General features: G+C 44.6%; 1 gene segment (V, D, J or C); it reads left to right on the top strand.

Moving 5' to 3' along the window:
* The first annotated feature begins 702 nt into the window (after positions 1-702).
* On the top strand, positions 703-10,485 carry LOC117048968. The segment is given in 8 exon segments: positions 703-774; positions 2,017-2,292; positions 3,221-3,550; positions 4,796-4,915; positions 5,842-6,207; positions 7,647-7,955; positions 8,257-8,571; positions 10,170-10,485. Coding segments are annotated over 8 exon segments (1,761 nt in total).
* The last annotated feature ends 7,963 nt before the right edge of the window (positions 10,486-18,448 follow it).

Raw genomic sequence — 18,448 nt, 5'->3', positions numbered from 1 at the left:
GGTGCGGCCGAAGAAGCAGAAAGGAGGCCAAAATAAATCACACTGCAGTCGGTTGTTGAAGTGCACTCACTGAATGCGAGCGAACTCTCCGTCGCCTCAAACTGAGGCAGGGGCTATTTATTGACAAATTATACAGCGTCACCAACTCAGCATAAACCAATCACAACTTAGCAATAACGAGCTTTTCCGGGCGGGAAACCAGCCTTGCAGCCGTTAGCAAGGAGTTTCCTGGCGCGCTTTTTGGAGCACGGAGGGATCCCGGCTCTAACTCCGGCCGGATCTTCTTCTCCTTCTGCGCGTTAGCATCAGTGCAGCGGCTATCGCGCGCGGGAGAAACCAAAAACGTATTCCCACACACCGCCCCGAGTGTCACCCTCCCAGGGTGGTACCCAGGGCAGCCCACCCCCTGCCCCCTTGCTCTGCCCCTACCTCCCTGTTAGGGAGGGAAAAGTGTTCGTAAACTACCGTCTACTGAGATGCATGAAATGTTACTATATACAGTATGCACGTGGGGGGTGTTCAGGGGATTGCAAAAGCTGAGTTCATAGGGAAGTGAAACGTCCATAGCGTAATGAAATGCGGAAAAGGGGCGTGACAATTAGCTGCTGTTTGCAAAGCCTCTCCTGGGGCGAGGCTAAGCGTCTTAGCCACCTCTTGGCAACGTTCCTTTGGGTACTTTTAACCTCTGAAGGTGTGGCGCAAAGTCCACCTGTTTTGCTTCCTTAACCTCTGCAATGGAACTGCTTCTCTTCTTATCCTACCTTATGGCTGCAGGTAGGGGACCCTTCCTCCTTTACTTGCTGGAGCCGCGGCTTGTATACTAGAAGCAGCATCAGAGGCATGGGGCAGGGGACAAAAGGGGGTGGGTGGGGACAATTGCCATCACATGAACCATAACCCACAGATTCCCAGCTTTCTTCCTCATCTTCCACCTCTTCCTCTTCTTTTTTAAGAGTTAAATTTCTAGCATTTGCAGAACCTAAGATCTCAGACGAAATGTACAGGCAGTAGCCCCCCCCCCCCGAAATAATGGTTTCAATCATTTTGTGTATGAGAAATTAGCCTGCTCCCCCCCCCCCCAACATCTAGTATTTTATTTTGATACCCCACATTTTTACAAAGGGCATTTGGAAGAGGTTCTTAAAGAAATCTCAGCAGTAATCAGCAGCCCGGAGGAGAGAGAAATCCCCCCAACTGGCTCTATCAAATCTCTTTACAGGGGAAAATTGGGATATTTGACATAGAAACTTGGTAGGCTATCGACTGATTAGCTGCAGGAATCTCAGTGGCAAGATTTTGGAAAACATAAGGTTTAAACTAAACATAGTAAAAGAGTACAAAAAGTATGTGGGGAGGGTTTGCTCTTGTTTGTTTTCTGGGTATGCATTTTGTGTTCTTATTTTGTCATTTTATGTTGCAAACTGCCCCGTTCTCTTCTGATGAAAGGCAATATACAAATTTAATAAATAATTTAATTTTTTTTTTAAAAAAACCACAGGAAGCCTTGGGAAATCAAGTTAACTGAGAAATTGACACAAAGTTTATGTTTTGCCAGTGGTTAAAAAAGTGACACACATTCTTGGCATATTGCTGACCTTGTATTACATACACTGATAAAAAAAGATACTGTTAAAACCTTGCCATTGGTCTTTAAAAACCAATATTAAATATTGTCTAATTTAAAATTATATTTGCTCAAAGGGGACATACTCTCAGTAAAAGAACTATGCAGACTGTGGATATGTGTGCGTGTGTAGATAGATAAAAAGAGACACACAGAGAGAGTCTATTGCTCACCGATTAATTTTCTATTATTTTGTAATCTTTGCAACATTTTTGGTGCCAAAGGGAGGACAGGCTTTATGTTTGGGGTGTGTGTCTCAGAACCAAGTTACCTGTGATTCAGTGGGTCAGTTATTTAAGGGGGCAGCTGCTCCCCTGGCTACGAGTGTGTGTGTGTGTGTGTGTGTGTGTGTGCGTGTATCTTCACACTCCCCCCTTCTGTTTTGTTTCCAGCTGCTTTGGAGGTGAAGACTAGCCCTTCTCCTGTAGTAGGCCTGGTACACAACCCAGTTGTGCTGCATTGTAACTTTACAGTTCAGGAGAGCGTCAGAAAAGAAGACGTGGCTCTGAAATGGGCGGTGAAGACTGTATCTGGAGAAGAGAGGGCAGTGTTTTTGTTTGATGGGAACCACACAGCAGGTTACCGGCACGGGCCCTTAGTGAATGTTGATTTACTACCCCATGGCATTGCATCACTCACCTTGTCCGATGTGACATTAAGGGATGAAGGGATTTACACGTGCACTGTGTTAGTAACTCCGCAGTATGGAAATGGAAAGATCCAGCTTAAACTCAGAGGTACCAATTGCTTTTTGAAGTTATCCAACCAACACAAAAGGAAGAATCTTTGAGATCAACAAAATGGTCCAGCAGAGTGGGCTATTACCGGTATGTGGCACCGGCCACAAAATATTGCAGTGCTGTTGTCCAATGTTCCACTTAGCTAGCCATACATTCTTCTCAGATAGTTCATGATAGTACTCATGGGACTCAGATAGTACTTACGGGACCGCCTCTCCTGGTATGTCCCGCAGAGGACCATGAGATCCATGAATAATAATAGCTTAAGGGCTCATTTCGTTTTACTGGCCGAGGGAGCCGGCGTACAGCTTCTGGGTCATGTGGCCACCATGACTAAGCCGCTTCTGGCAAACCAGAGCAGTGCACGGAAACGCCGTTTACCTTCCTGCCGGAGTGGTACCGATTTATCTACTTGCACTTTGACGTGCTTTCGAACTGCTAGGTTGGCAGGAGCTCACCCCGTTGCAGGGATTCAAACCGCTGACCTTCTGATTGGCAAGCCCTAGGCTCTGTGGTTTAACCCACAGCGCCACATCCTTAGTGCCTCCTTAGTTTTCTGGAAGAGGGATTGACTGCTCAACCAATCTGTAAATTGTGGCTCCATGAGGGGAATAGGGGTCTCCTTGCAAATCTCAGCTCCTTGAACAAACTACACTTCCAAAGATGCTTTGGGAGAAGAAGCCATGACTGTTTAAAGTGGTAGGAGACTACTTTAAATGTATAGCGCCTAACACATTTAATTAGATCAAAAGCTTCCATGGAGTAGATTCCATTTAAACAGATACGTGGAAGGTATTCCTCAGTTGTGGATATGAGCGATGTCCCTCTCTGATAACAATCTGCTTCCCCACCCCAGCTCAGCCTGCTGTGCTGCTGTCACCCCAAAGTCTCCTAGCTGCTGCAGAAGGAGAGAAGACATTTTCTTGCAATGTTCATGACTTCTACCCACAAGCAATTAACATCTCTTGGCTGGTCAGGAAACAAGGCAGCGTACGCGAAACACCGCTGTCCTCAGATATATGCACAGGGGCCCCATCTTCCCGAGGTCGTGATGGTTTGTTTGCTGTGCTGAGTCGTGTCACCCAAATGGTGTCCGAGGCTGATAATGGTTCCTTATATATCTGTGAAGTCCAACACGAGTCCCTGGGAAAGCCGCTACGTAGAAATACAACTTTGTTGGTCACAAGTAAGTGTCCACAAATCTGTTTATTGTTATTTGTTACATTTATATTCCACCTTTCCTCCAAGGAGCTTGAGGTGGCATACATAGTTCTCCTTATCCTCACAACAACCCCTGTGAAGTATGTTAGGCTGAGAGAGATGGGGGGACTGGTTGACTTCATAGCTGAGTGGGGGGTTGAGGTGTGGTCTCCAAGGAGCCTCACAGGCAACTAGCCACACAATTTGCTGGTGGCTCTGAAGTTCCTGCTATGCTCACCATCTCCTCTACTTCTATGGTCCTGCGATAATTGGAGGGGTGGGGGGTCTGGAGGCACCTGCACCACCCAGGAAGCTGGTGTGGGGACCTTCAGTCCTAGGACGGAGATGTCCAGATCCTCAGGCTCATTGGCAGTGTGGATCTGCTGGAAGGTAATAGTAATAGTACCACTGTATTCCGCTCTGGTCAGACCTCACCTGGAATACTGTGTCCAGTTCTGGGCACCACGGTTCAAGAAGGATACTGACAAGCTGGAACGTGTCCAGAGGAGGGCAACCAAAATGGTCAAAGGCCTGGAAACGATGCCTTATGAGGAACGGCTTAGGGAGCTGGGTATGTTTAGCCTGGAGAAGAGAAGGTTAAGGGGTGATATGAAAGCCATGTTCAAATATATAAAAGGATGTCATATGGAGGAGGGTGAAAGGTTGTTTTCTGCTGCTCCAGAGAAGCGGACACGGGGCAATGGATTCAAACTACAAGAAAGAAGATTCCACCTAAACATTAGGAAGAACTTCCTGACAGTGAGAGCTGTTTGACAGTGGAATTTGCTGCCAAGGAGCGTGGTGGAGTCTCCTTCTTTGGAGGTCTTTAAGCAGAGGCTTGACAGCCATCTGTCAGGAATGCTTTGATGGTGTTTCCTGCTTGGCAGGGGGTTGGACTGGATGGCCCTTGTGGTCTCTTCCAACTCTATGATTCTATGATTCCTTTGCTCCTCATCCAAGGAGACCTCAAGCTCTAGACCTGAATCCAGACAATGGCTTTTTATTCATGTACCAAAAGCAAATCCCGCAGGACCACAGTCCATTACACTTATTTAGATCCACTGTTCTGTTGTCAGAGATAACAACAGGACAGGCTAAGTAAAAATAAATCATGTTCAAGCAGGGGAGTCCCAGCAAGCAGTCTTGGAAGCCAAAGCCAAAGAAGTGACAAAGCATATGTCAAAAAAAAGAACAACTGCTATTGGTTTTAATAAATACATTTGTATTCTAGTACCAAAATCCTATCATCGGGACACGGCATTTATTGTCGGGGTGGCTGCCTCTTGCATCATACTGACAGGCTTATGCAGCATATTTTTAACCATCTTTTATCAAGCGCGGCTTGCAAAAGGTAAATTTTAAAGAATCCTAAAACATTTCAGTGTGGAAGCCACTCATTTTAGCCCAGTTCATGATCTGCATGAAATGACCCATGGAAGATTGCACATGTATTTATCACTATTCCTCACCTCTTCCAAAAATGGAAACTTTCTGTTCCTGACACACATTTTTACTTATTTATCTGATGTATTTATTTACTGCCCAATAAAAAAAATATATTCTAGTTACTACTAAGTTACTACTGATATGTCTAGGGGGCATTGCTTGGCTTTTCATGGGCCACTCTGGTCTCTCCATTTTGTGCTAAGATCACAAGAAGAGCTCTGCTGGATTGGGCCAAGGCCCAGCTAGTCCAGTATCCTGTTCGCACAGTTGCCAACCAAGCACCTATAGGAACTCTGAAAGCAATAGCTCTCTACCCACCTGGGATTCCTATTATTCAAAGGCACACTGTCTCTAGATATGGATAGCTCAGTCAGTAGAGCATGAGACTCTTAATTCCAGGGTTGTGGGTTCGAGACCCACATTGGGGGAAAGATTCCTGCTTTGCAGAGGGTTGGACTAGATGAGACCCTCATGGCCTCTTCCAACTCTACAATTCTCTGGTTTTACCAGTGAAATTACAAAAATGCCATTGTAGCTAGTAGTAATTGATGACGTTGGCCTCCACGATCCTCTGCAGAGCAGTTTTTCAATTAACATTGAAATGTGTTTTATGTTTCCTGCACAGATGGGGAACTTGTGGTTTTCTAGGTGTTCTTGGGCTCTAGCTAGCATGGCCAGTGGCTGGGAATGATGGGAGTTGTAGTCCTGCAACATCTGGAGGGCCAAGAGTTCCCTTTCTCTGGATTCTTGGGAAGACAGCCACACTATGTTCAAGGGACCTTTCGCTAAGTGCACTGCACCCTAACTGCCTTTGCTTTTTTATATATATAGCAGAGCCCCAGGTCTCCTCAATCATCCAGCCTGACCTGATCCCGATCAATGAAAAGATAAGGCTGATGTGCAATATAAATGGATTTAGACCCAAAACAATCCAGGTGAAATGGTACCGGAGAAACCCACACAGGACGGTGTCGGCAGCAGACCATGCAAAGGAAGATGCAGCCCTTTGTGAGGCTGGAGAAGATGTTACCGGAATGGCCAAGCAGCCGTTGGAAGCCAATGGCAGATTTTACAGCATCTCCTCCTGCCTGAGCTACACGCCTACGATAAAGGACGACAGGGCGGAATTTGAATGCAACATCCAGCACAGCACACTCAAAAATCCAATACGGAGGACCACAATTATTCATGTTACTGGTAAGATTAACAACAGTTATCAAAGGAAGCAGCAGACAGGCTATGTATTCCAATAGTGCAGGGGGGGGGGAGGGAGCCTCTCCTGCCAGACTGGCCACATCCTTATCTCCAAAAGTTGACAGGTGAGTGGGGACGTCTGCTTGTCAATCAACTGATCTCATGCTTTGAATTCCCTATTGATTTGTGACTTGAAAAAATCAGCAAAGACGTTTCCTCCTGCTGTGTTTCAAGTAACATCCTTTCAGACTAGAGAGGGAGCAGGGATGTCTTAATCCAATGCCCATTACCTGATTTGTTCGCCGCCACCCCAAACTTCAGTTTTCTGAAGCTGTCATCTGCCCATGCACAACCACAACTTCCATTCCCAAGTTGGGTGGAGGCTGGTTTGAGGGAAAGTACATCAAACAGGAGTGTTTCTCAGAAAGCCACCATATACCTACAGATTTCAGGTAACATCATGTGTACTTGGCTTCAAATGCCAGCAGTGGGATTGAGCTGGAGGCAGAGCAAGTGGTGAAATTTGCACAGCCTCCTATTGTGTTACCTGAGGGTGACTTGGAACAATAGAGACAAGGCACATCATTCATCACAAAAACAAGAAAATCACGCAGTGGCCAAATAGATGCCTATAGCACAGGTTCTTTTGTTCTTCCACTTTTCCTGCAGAGCTACTGTAATGTCTGAAAGCTGTGTATGGAATAACTTTCCCCTCCACACAAACACACACAGACTTTTGATCTCTATGGAGGTGCGGGTTAATTCTGTGTCCAGGGCGGCTGTCTACCAGCTCCATCTGGTACGCAGGTACCCTACCTGCCCGCAGACTGTCTGGCCAGAGTGGTGCATACTCTAGTTATCTCCTGCTTGGACTACTGCAATGCGCTCTATGTGGGGCTACCTTTGAAGGTGACCCGGAAACTGCAATTAATCCAGAATGTGGCAGCTAGACTGGTAACTGGGAGTGGCCGCCGGGACCACATAACACCGGTCCTGAGAGATCTACGGTACATTGGCTCCCAGTACGTTTCTGAGCACAATTCAAAGTGTTGGTGCTGACCTTTAAAGCCCTAAACGGCCTTGGTCCTGTATACCTGAAGGAGTGTCTCCACCCCCATCATTCAGCCCGGACACTGAGATCCAGCGCTGAGGGCCTTCTAGCAGTTCCCTCATTGTGAGAAGTGAGATTACAGGGAACCAGACAGAGGGCCTTCTCGGTAGTGGCGCCCGCCCTGTGGAACGCCCTTCCATCAGAGGTCAAGGAAATAAGCAGCTATCCTATTTTTAAAAGACATCTGAAGGCAGCCCTGTTTAGGGAAGTTTTTAATATTTAATGCTGCATTGTTTTTAACACTCGATTGGAAGCTGCCCAGAGTGGCTGGGGAAACTCAGCCAGATGGGTGGGGTACAAGTAATAAATTATTATTTTTACTATTTGGCAGCTCGACCAGCAAGCCATTACATCTTCAGCTCGCCCCAGGTTCCCATACAGGGGGATAAGCTTATTCTGATCTGTGTTGTGGAGAAATTTTACCCAAAGGACATCACTCTGGATTGGTTTCGAAATGGACAGCCAATTGAAGAAGTGACACAGTTTGGGCCTTTCCCTTGTGAAAGTGATTTTTACAGTATATGGAGCCAGACTGAGTTTATCCTGACCAGAGATGACGAAGGAGCAATTTATACTTGTCGGATCAAGCACAGCAGCTTTGGAAATATCGAAGAACTCTCCTATGAAATAAATTTGCAAGGTACGATGCCTCTGTGGTTGGAGCAGATTTGATCTCTCATTTATTATTGCCTTTGGCCTGAATGCATATATTCTAGGGACACATGCTTTCAACATTTTTTTCTACAGCAATGAGGACTAGAAAGTTACATTTAATTAAAACCAACCAACCAACCAACCAACCAACCAACCAAACAAACAAACAAACAGCAATTTCAACCGAGATGCATTAAATCTCTCTCTCCCAAATGGCCTTTGACAGAACAGGCTTGCCACTATATCTTAAGGGGAACAACTCACTTTGTTATTTCATGTCCCTACAGGAACCCCCCCAGAAGTCCTCTGGATCACTCCAGACCCTCCGGTACCTGTTGCAGGAGAGGAGCTGAGGCTAAGCTGCCGAATCAATAACTTCTCCCCTAGCGTGATCAGCGTGAATTGGTTCCAAGATGGGAAGCCACTGCATGTGGGAATCTGCCACTCGGTCACTGTAGTTGGCGCCAATGGCTTGCACTCCATGTGGAGTCTTCTGAGAGTGACACCTGCACAGGGGGCGGGGAATACCGTGTTTACGTGCAAGGTGGAACACGACGCACTGAGCGGATGTGTGGAAAGAACGTACACTTTGCAGATGCCTGGTGAGTCCTGAGTTGATAAGATCCTTGAACAAACATCAAGGAAGCCGGAATAATGCACAGAGGGAGTCTGGAAGAGAGCTTTGGGGGAAGCGATGTGAATAGAAAGTTGCGAGGTAGGAGCTGAAACGAGACCCGACCTGCATTCCAACATCCTTTCCCCGCAAGATGAAAGGCAGCATGCTTTGGCTGTTGGCCTTAGGTCGTCATCTGTAAAAATACCCCATAGGGTGGCAGAGGGATTGAATTTTGCTTACAGAGGGCTTTGAAGATGTTCACTTCTAATTATTAATATTATTGCGAAGCTATTACAATGTAGCCTTTGGCTGCTCCCTGCAAGTAGCCAGGTGCAGGGATGAGGCAGAGACCCAACCACAAAATCCCCACTTTCATTAGCAGATGCTTACTAGATTTGTTCCTATGGTTGAGCAGTTGCTAGCAGGAGAAGTAATATGCAATTATTTTAATCCACCCTCTATTTCTGCATTGCTAATACTAACCACTTCATTCTAGATGCACTTACTTGGTTGAGAGTAAGTCCCATTGCCCTCATTGGGGCCTACCTCTGAGTAGGCATGTGTGGGCTTGCACTGCAAAGCATTCATAGATATACTTGCAGAAGTTTCAGCTGAGGAAATCTGATTTTCCCCCATGCATTTTTCTTAAGCTCCACTTCAATATCTAGCAGCCCCTTGTAGGGAATTGGTACTTTCTACATAATTGGCAAAGAAACATTTGAGGAGAAGACTCCCAAATGTTTCCCTTTTAAAAGTTTATGGGCGAAGGGAAAAGCCCACTAGTTTTTTCCATATGTACTCACAGGTTCAATCCAAATAGGGAAATGATAACAGTTTTATTTCAGATCTTGGTTGACAAAGCAAACTAAGTGCCAGTGAGTAGTGAAATGTTGGTTTAGTGCCAATTTCTATTATCAGGAAAACCAAACGTTAAGTATTTTCCACGCTGCAAGCATGTTGTAACCACCATCAAAGTAACTTTGCATGTAGAAAAATAACAAAGTTGGGAAGAAGGTTAAGGTGGAAGCTGCTCCCTGAAATATTAGTTTTCTGTGTGTAGGGATGGGCAGCGTTTGGGGGTGGTTTTTTGGTTGGGGCAGCTCTATTTGTAGCCTAAAATTGGGAAATCCAGTAAAAGTTTTATTACATGGTTCTGTTTCTTAACCCTTTCACATACCAACTAGCATTGTTAGATTTGACTGCAAATCTCCCACATTTTGTTCAATATTGAGATGTGAATATTGGCAATGTCCTTTGAATATACCAGTAATTTGGGTCAACAGACACAAGGTTTAGGAGGGAAGCAATGTTTTAAGAGATGGTGGCCACTTGATGCTAATTTATTGGATGTAGAATTGCCAACCGGCTTGCTCTTGTGCTATTAACAGAAAGCATGATATTGGGGATGGGGTGGGGGAGCAAAGCCAGCAGGTGATGTTTTTCAAGCATGGAGAGAATCATTCGTTACTACTGGGTGGGCTAATCAATCTGCTGATAAACAATCTACGTTAGTTGGTTCAGAATCTGGCAGCCTTAATTGTATGCTAGAATAGTAATTCCATTTGTTTTCTTTATTGGATGAAGGTTGAACCGCTTTCAGGAAAAAGAAGGGGAAACTGCATCGAAGGAAACCAAAGGGAGATTAGCAAAGAAACTACGAGTGGACTGGATTTCAAGGCATGAACAGAAGGATAAAAGCAGAAAAAGGAAATAATATGCTGTCTGCAACCACTAGATGTCGCTTTTCACCATCTCCAACTGTTGGAAGTTCCGTATTCCCCTTTATATTTTGGCCAGATAATTCCAGATATTTGTGGTTTAGTTTATTACATGTGAAATCTCACATTCTGGTGACTCTCCTTCTCCAAGAATTCAGGAGTAACTAAGCTTTCTAGTTTAGATCGCCGTTGCCTTTAATTTTTTAATTATGTGCCACATTTCTCTTTGTAAGAGAGAGAAAAAACAACCCCACCAAGCTAACTAGCAAACAGTCATTTAGAAATTATCAGAAAAATATTTCCCAGAGAACATAGGAGAGTATCCAGTTAGCTCACTGGTAGTGCCTGTCCAGGGTGTGTTGAATTTTTCCAAAATCGAGGATTGCTAAAAAGTTGTAACATGACTTGGGAATTCAAAAAATATTTTGGTTAAATTAATATAATTTAGTTTTGAATGTAGGTCATTTTTGTGTCAAATTGCATAGAAATTATTTTTTAAAAAATGATGTCCAAGTACTTCCAGTTATATTATACATTTTCGTTGTTGGCATTTATTTGGAAGAGTGTCCCATTGGGGGTTTAACTGTTGAAGAGTTACAGTGCCTATTGTAGCTGTAGAGACCAATATGGGATAGACTATTTAGCATGTTACCTGACATTATCTCCTGACTGAGATAAGACAACTCATCTAACTTTAACAATTCCTTCAATGCTGTTACTTTCCTCTTCCATTTGTGGTTCCATTTGGAATGGGGTTTTAGCAGGTGACATTTCTCAGACACTTGCAGCTGTGAGTAATATGTCAAGGTGCAAATGCTAAAATTCTCACCTCAATGCAGTTATTGAAGATATAGAGTCCTACGTCTAAAAGGATATTTGTCCATTTTGCATTGAAGGTCCCAGCCGTGCTGAGAGATAGGTCTGCTTTTATAATGGGCCAACTAAAGATTCCAGTGACTTCAGCTGTCAATCAGCTGATTACAAACCAGCCTTGTAAGGAATGACAATAAAGCTGTTGCAGGAAGGAATATATTTATGAGCAAGATTGGAATGGCAAAAGCAGCGGGGAGTCAGCCACGTGTGTTGAGGTTGCTGGTTTGAAGTGTGTGTATTTTGGAAGCAGGATTTGCTGTCTCAACTGTGCTGATCTTGTCATAATAATATTAATAAAAACATAGTGGTGAAGGCTTTTTCTTTTGTTTTTAAAACTGGCATTCCAAATGGAAATTTCCATGCAGAAATATGTTTGTTGTGAAAGGGATTATTTACATGCCCCAAAAGAAGAAGAGGAAGAGTTAGATACTAGTTTTATGATGTGAAAATCCCTATCAATATTAGTATCCTTTTTAAATACCTCTGATGTGCCTCCAACCCCCCCCCCCCCCCGGCAAGGAAAAAATAATTAACATTTCCTTTTTTTAATTGAATTGACTTCTTTTATGTTAATACAAGTTGTTGTTTTAGTCAGCTAGCCTTCATCTGCCCCAGCTGCAACAAAACATATCTCTCTCTTATCAGACTTTACAGCCACAGCAGGTGCTGTAATCTTCCAACAGTTTGACTTCACCCTCAAAGGTGTACTCCTCCGTTGTCTCCCAAGACAGACGGGTGCCAACCAGCTGGAAGAGAAAACAAAGATTCAGGGGCGTAGCAAGCTAAATTGGTACCCAGGGGCAATTTTTTTTGTCACCCCCTGAAGGACTGGAGTTGGGGTTACTTTGCATTTCCCCTCCACCAAATGTCTGAGCCGCCTTCTGTGCCTTTAACAGCAGCTTTATCTGTAAAAATTAGCAGGCAAAGCCTTTCATGGCCAGGTGATGAGAATGACCAACCAACTTCTGAAGATCTGAACCATTTCAAAAGAATGGCCAAGACTGGACTGGATAGCGAAATGCTACCTGAGCAAATAGAAGGGGAAGAAATGGAGATTTTACTTTCTTGGGTTCCATGATCACTGCAGATGTGACAGCAGTCACAAAATTAAAAGTTGCCTGCTTCTTGGGAGAAAAGCAATGGCAAACCTAGACAGCATCTTAAAAAACAGAGGCATCACCTTGCTGACAAAGTTCCGTATAGTTAAAGCTATGGTTTTCCCAGTAGTGATGTATGGAAGTGAGAGCTGGACCATAAAGAAGGCTGATCGCCAAAGAATGGATGCTTTTGAATTATGGTGCTGGAGGAGACTCTTGAGAGCCCCATGGACTGCAAGAAGATCAAACCTATTCATTCGTAAGGCAATCAGCCCTGAGTGCTCACTGGAAGGACAGATCCTGAAGCTGAGGCTCCAATACTTTGGCCACCTCATGGGAAGAGAAGACACCCTGGAAAAGACCCTGATGCTGGGAAAGATTGAAGGCACAAGGAGGAGGAGATGATAGAGGACGAGATGGTTGGACAGTGTTCTTGAAGCTACCAACATGAGTCTGACCAAACTGCGGGAGGCAGTGGAAGACAGGAGTGCCTGGCGTGCTCTGGTCCATGGGGTCATGAAGAGTCAGACACGACTAAATGACTACACAACAACAACCTGAGCACAGCTGAAGACTCTTATTTATAAAAGTATTTCTGATTCATAGAGCCTTTCTTTTTGGATGAACAATAAGGGTACCTTTAAGAGCTGCATGACAGGCAGATTTTTAATAGGTTCAGTTCTTCTGCGCAGAAAAAGTTGCATATGTTGAATTTCCCCTTGTTATGGGCTGAATAAGGGCCAAACATACAACATTCCTGATTTCTGTCCACCCTTGTAGCCACCCTTTGAGTCATTTCTGATTTGTCAACATCCTTCTTAGAGTCTGGTGAATACAGTTCACAGGATATGGTCTTGCACTTGGGCTGACTAAATTAGCCCCTTGTCTCCCAGTTTCCATGAAAATCTCAGCAATTCACTGGGCACACCTGCTAGATCACAGCCTCACCCTGTGCACATCCAGTATAATAAGCAATTATGCTTAGGAGGATGCTCTCCAATTTTGGGTCCTCCCCCCCCCCACCCAGTATTGCTTTTACATCTGATTGCTTTATACTTGACTCTATTAGCTATTCTGCCTGTTCGGTATCTCCAATTCTCTTTATTGGCAATTATCTATGAAGGAGGTCACTGGTTTTCTGTCTAATACAGCTCCCCTGTCTTCCAGGCAGGTTGTAGGGTTTATTTCATCAGTGTCTGGAAAAGATGTTCTATGATGTGTTGAGGACACTGTGAAATTGAAAGGTGAGATCAGGTTATTATGTTTTTCTCATTTTTACCCTCACAAACACATAAGCAAAGGCAGAAGGGGAGACTCGGCTGATAATTATCCTCTTCTCTCTCATCTTTCAGCGCTTTGATCTCTTTTTTTCAAGTTGATTATGAAGAATGGGATGGAAACTCTGCCTTCTGCCCTTTGCCCAACGTCCCCACAGTGAGGGATTCTCTTGCTTGTTAGACTCTTAAAAGGAATCGTCTCATCTCCCTTCATGTTGACAGTTTTCTCCCTATTCAGGGAGAGGGGAAGCAGCCCTGCCTGGGAGTTGCAGGAACCCACTTTGTGAGACTTGCTGATACCAGGAGGTTGCTGAAAGCCGCAACTTCTTTGGCACTCTAATTGCGTTTTGGAGTTATCAGTTTGGATAGCTCCTTTGTGACCCGCTTTTCAAGGGGAAGGACCTTTACTCAGTGGTAGAGCATCTGCCTTGCAAGTAGGAGGTCCCAGATTCAGTCCCCAGCATCTACAAGTAGGAATGGGAGAATCTCGTCTGAAATCTTAGGCAGACACTGTCACACAGTGTGGGCAGTACAGAGCTAGTTGGATAGTCCTACCTGGGCAGTTATCTTTCCACAAGGGTAGACACTGATGCTGAAATCCAGCATTGCCTGAGCTCTGCAAGTGCAGCTTTCCCCCAATTGAAGTGCAGAGTGTTTGAGGACCGGGACATTCGCAGGGAAACCAAATTGCTTGTTTACAAAGCTATTGTGCTACCAACCTTACTGTAAGCTTGGGAAATGTGGACCACTTATAAACGCCATCTCCAACTCCTCGAAAGATTCTATCAATGGTGTCTGCCAAAATTTTTACACATCACTTGGGAAGACAGAAGAACTAATGCCAGTGTACTGGAAGAAGCAAAGATCACCAGTGTCAAAGCAATGATTCTTCAACATCAACTTTGTTGGACTGGTCATGTTGTGTAGATGCCTGATTATCATCTTCCAAAGCTACTACTCTATTCCAAACTTAAAAATGGAAAGCATAATGCTAGTGGTCAACAAAAGAGGTTCAAAGACTCTCTCAAGGCGAATCTAAAGAAATGTAGTATAAACACTGACAACTGGGAAACACTGGCCTATGAGTGTTCCAATTGGAGAACAGCTTTTACCAAAGGTGTCATGGGTTTTGACAAAGGTCTCATGGGCTTGAACTCAGGGCAAAAGGGAGAAACGTGCTAAGAGGAAGGCACGTTTGGCGAACCATGATCAACTCCCGCCCAGAAACCTATGTTCCCACTGTGGAAGGACGTGTGAATCCAGAATTGGCCTCCACACTCACTTACAGACTCATTGTTAAAACCATGTTTATGGAAGGCAATCTTACTCAGCTACTAGTGATTGACAAAGAAGAAGAAGAAGTTGGATAGTCTGACTGCATTTAAGGTAGCTCCCTATGTTCCTAAAATATCCCTTCAAAACTGTGAACCCTCCTCTAAAACATATTCTACCTAGCAACCCAAGTTTTGTTTCCACGACCTCACAGGTACATTCTACCCATGTCATTGGTGCCAGTAGCCCTGAATCCTCTTTAGCACTATATGCTAGGCTATTTAGGTGACATCCACAACCTTGCATGGGGCAGGCAATTCACCCTGTTCCTTGCCTGTCCATCACACATTCAGCTGCCTCGATTCCTAATGATCAAATCGCCCATGACCAGGATCCTTCCACCTGCCCCTTGATTCCACACTGCCACACTGACAAAGGAACAGCAACTTCAACTTTAGCTGAGGGCATCATGTTGGTTTAAGAGTTCCTGACTGATCTCTAACAGAGAATGCCCATGGCTTCAGGGGCAATGGCTGGTGGGAGGTTGGTGCTGCAATTGCCTCCCTCTGCCTCATGGTAGAGCTGACTCTGGACTCAGGCATTATGCCCTCCCTGTCTCTGGTAACATGTGAGAAATGGGAGAGGCAGCACCTTATTCAAGCAAGGCCATTGGTCAATATTCTAGGCAGAGCATTTTCTAATTCAACTGGTAAGAGATTCCCAAGATATCACAAATACATGTTTCTCAACTCTGCTTCCTGATATTTATTTTTATGTATTTATTTACTTTTCTTACATTTATACCGCACCTTTCTTCCATCATGCATACGTGTAGCTTCCAAGTGGTCTCCCATCCAGGGACTGACCAGTCGTAGTCCTGCTTAGCTTTGGCAAAGTGGTGGCCTCATGTGCCTTCAGACCATAACCTAGAATCTTTAGGTGGAGATGCAAGAGATTGAACTTGGAATATTATGTATGCAGAGCACATGCTCCACCAATCAACTGTGCCCTTAATACAAAATTCCAGTGGTTTTTTTTTTGGGGGGGGGGAGCTTTGGCTATAGTCAAGTTAGTGCATCTCAGGAGGAAAACATAGCTGCTGCCCCTGCCCTTGGAACCAGAGGCTAGGTTTTGTCCATGGGTCCTGCGTTTGTTTTCCTCCACATCCTTTGCATGCTCCCAAGCCTCTTGCAAGGCACTTTCCCCAGCGCGAGCATCGTAGTGCCAATGGCTGCTATATTCCCATGGGGCAGAAAAAGGATTGACGGAGACCTGCATCAACTCAAGAAGGTGAAGCATCCACCCCCTCGAGCTTGCACCTGGAACGCTGCTCGGAAGGGCATAAGTTAATCAATAGACAAAAACCAAATACCCATTTACCAAAGAAATTATAACCCGGATATTATGCTCAACAGTTCATCCAACTCTTTACCGCAGGAAGCCTGTTTGTAGGTCACCTCTATCAGCGGTTTATGTGTAACTTTGCTTTCAGATGATTCCCACATGCCCCTTAAGCCTCAGTTTCTTTCAAAAGCGACCTCCCTTTGTTCTCTTTAATCTCATTGGCCTTCTGGCACAGGAGCCTTATTCTAAACTTTTCCATTCCTTACTTCATGCTGGGTGTGATGCAAAACCATTCTCAAATAAAGGAACGTTTTAAATAGCTAGTGTCTTAATAGGGTACTCGTGTTGGGAGCAATAATCTTCATATCTGTTTTGTGGCAGTAATGACCATTTGTGATACGCTTTGCAACCCATGAATTTTTGATGCTCCAGTACACCTAGGAAGGATGTTCGGCATTTCAAGGCAGGGATAAATATCTCAAGAATAGCTAATGTCGCATAGTGGCTGAGAGACTGAGCTATGAATCTGAAAGCCTTTGGCTTGAATCTTAACTCTGCCAGAAACTGACTAAGTGATCTTGATCAAATCATCCTCTCTCAGTCTCCCATCTCCCATGTGGGGAATGAGGATACTGACTTATCTGCTTATCTACATACAGCTCAGGTCCAAGCTATTTGGAAGACCATATTACCTCATACGAACCTGCCTGAATTCTGAGGTCTTCAGAATAGGCCCTTCTCTCCGTGCCACCTCCCTCACAAGCACACTTGGTGGGGACATGGGAGAGGGCCTTCTCGGTGACTGCTCCCAAACTTCGGAACTCTCTCCCTTGATAAGCTAGACAGGTTCCCTCCTTGCTATCTTTCTGCTGGCAGGTGAAGACCTTTTTGTTCCAATAGACGTTTGGGAAATGACAGTTTTTAAGGAAGAGGCTTGTGCTGTGCTGTTTTTGTTCCGATTGCCTGTATATTTTAAATAGATCATAGACAGATAGATGATAGATAGATAGATAGATAGATGATAGAGTTTTAATTCTATAAATGTTTAATTGTTTTTCACTGATACCACCCCCCAGTGCATTTAGTTGTTACTCTACTGATTCCATCCCCCCAGTGCATTTAGTTGTTACTCTACTTTGAGCCCCTGTCAGGAAAAAAGGCAGGGTATAAATAAAAATATAATAATAATAATATGATGTTGGTTGATATCTGTCTGTCTCGGGAGACAATGGAAGGGTGTGCCTTTGGGGGTGAAGTCAGGCTGTTGGAAGGTTGCAGCGCCTGCTGTGGCTGTAGAGACCGATGCAGGAGAGACGTGTTTTGTTGCAGCTGGGGCAGATGAAGGCGTCTGGTTGTGTTACAGCCAATGCACCATGGCGTTTCTTCTCTCTGTGCTCCTCCCACCTGTCATTCCTCCTCTGGTCACTGCTATGGATTTAATAATAATAATAATAATAATAATAATAATAATAATAGGATTCCTTTGAGCACTCGAAAGCACTATACAAGTGCAAAGAAAGCTAAAGTATTATCCTGATTTGAGGCAACTGTGAGGGACCCTTCGTTTCCCACCAAGAGCCCTCACAACTGTAAAACGTTTCCCCTGACTGTGTCTCTCCCTAGGTTTCACCGACGACTAAAATGAATCCTAAATTGATGTTATGAGAGATGTCCTCGGGGTACCTCAGTGCTTCACGTTCTTAAAATGGAACTCCTGCCACCTTGGGATCTCCCGCCCTGGGTTCCCAAACTGCTGCAGCTTGCCTTTCTTTCTGGCAACCGCGTGGCACCTTTGGCTTCCCTGCCCAGTCCTCTGTGTGTTAGGTAAATAAGCCACCTGTCCCTTTTACCTCAAGGAAACCTCTCGTGCTTTTCCCCTCAACCACACCTCTAGAGGTACTGACGCACTGCCAGAGTCCACGAACGTTGAAAAACAAAATATGTTTATTGAGGTAACATAAATATCATGGATGTTAAGGTAGAATGCGGTTACAATGTTTTTCTATTAGGTACATAAGCTTGGTTACAACATGAAACAGGATAAAAGCTTTCCTTTCCTAACCTAAGCCTAACCTCCAACCCACTCACCCTCTCACCCTCACTCCCTGACCCACAACAACCGCCCAACTGCCATTCTCTCCCTTTTAAAAGGTAGAAAAGACCCGCCTCTGCGATTGAGCTGCCAGTCATCTAGAGTGGGTGTTAACTCTTCGCGTGCTGGGCACCTGCTCACACCCAGGCACAGGGTTGGTCCGTTACATTAACTTTGAAATGTACTGGTA

The sequence above is a fragment of the Lacerta agilis genome, chromosome 6, assembly GCF_009819535.1.
Source record: "Lacerta agilis isolate rLacAgi1 chromosome 6, rLacAgi1.pri, whole genome shotgun sequence".
NCBI classification, from domain to species: Eukaryota; Metazoa; Chordata; class Lepidosauria; order Squamata; family Lacertidae; genus Lacerta; species Lacerta agilis.
Note: the sequence above shows the minus strand (reverse complement) of the source record. Positions and strands in the feature narration are given on the sequence as shown.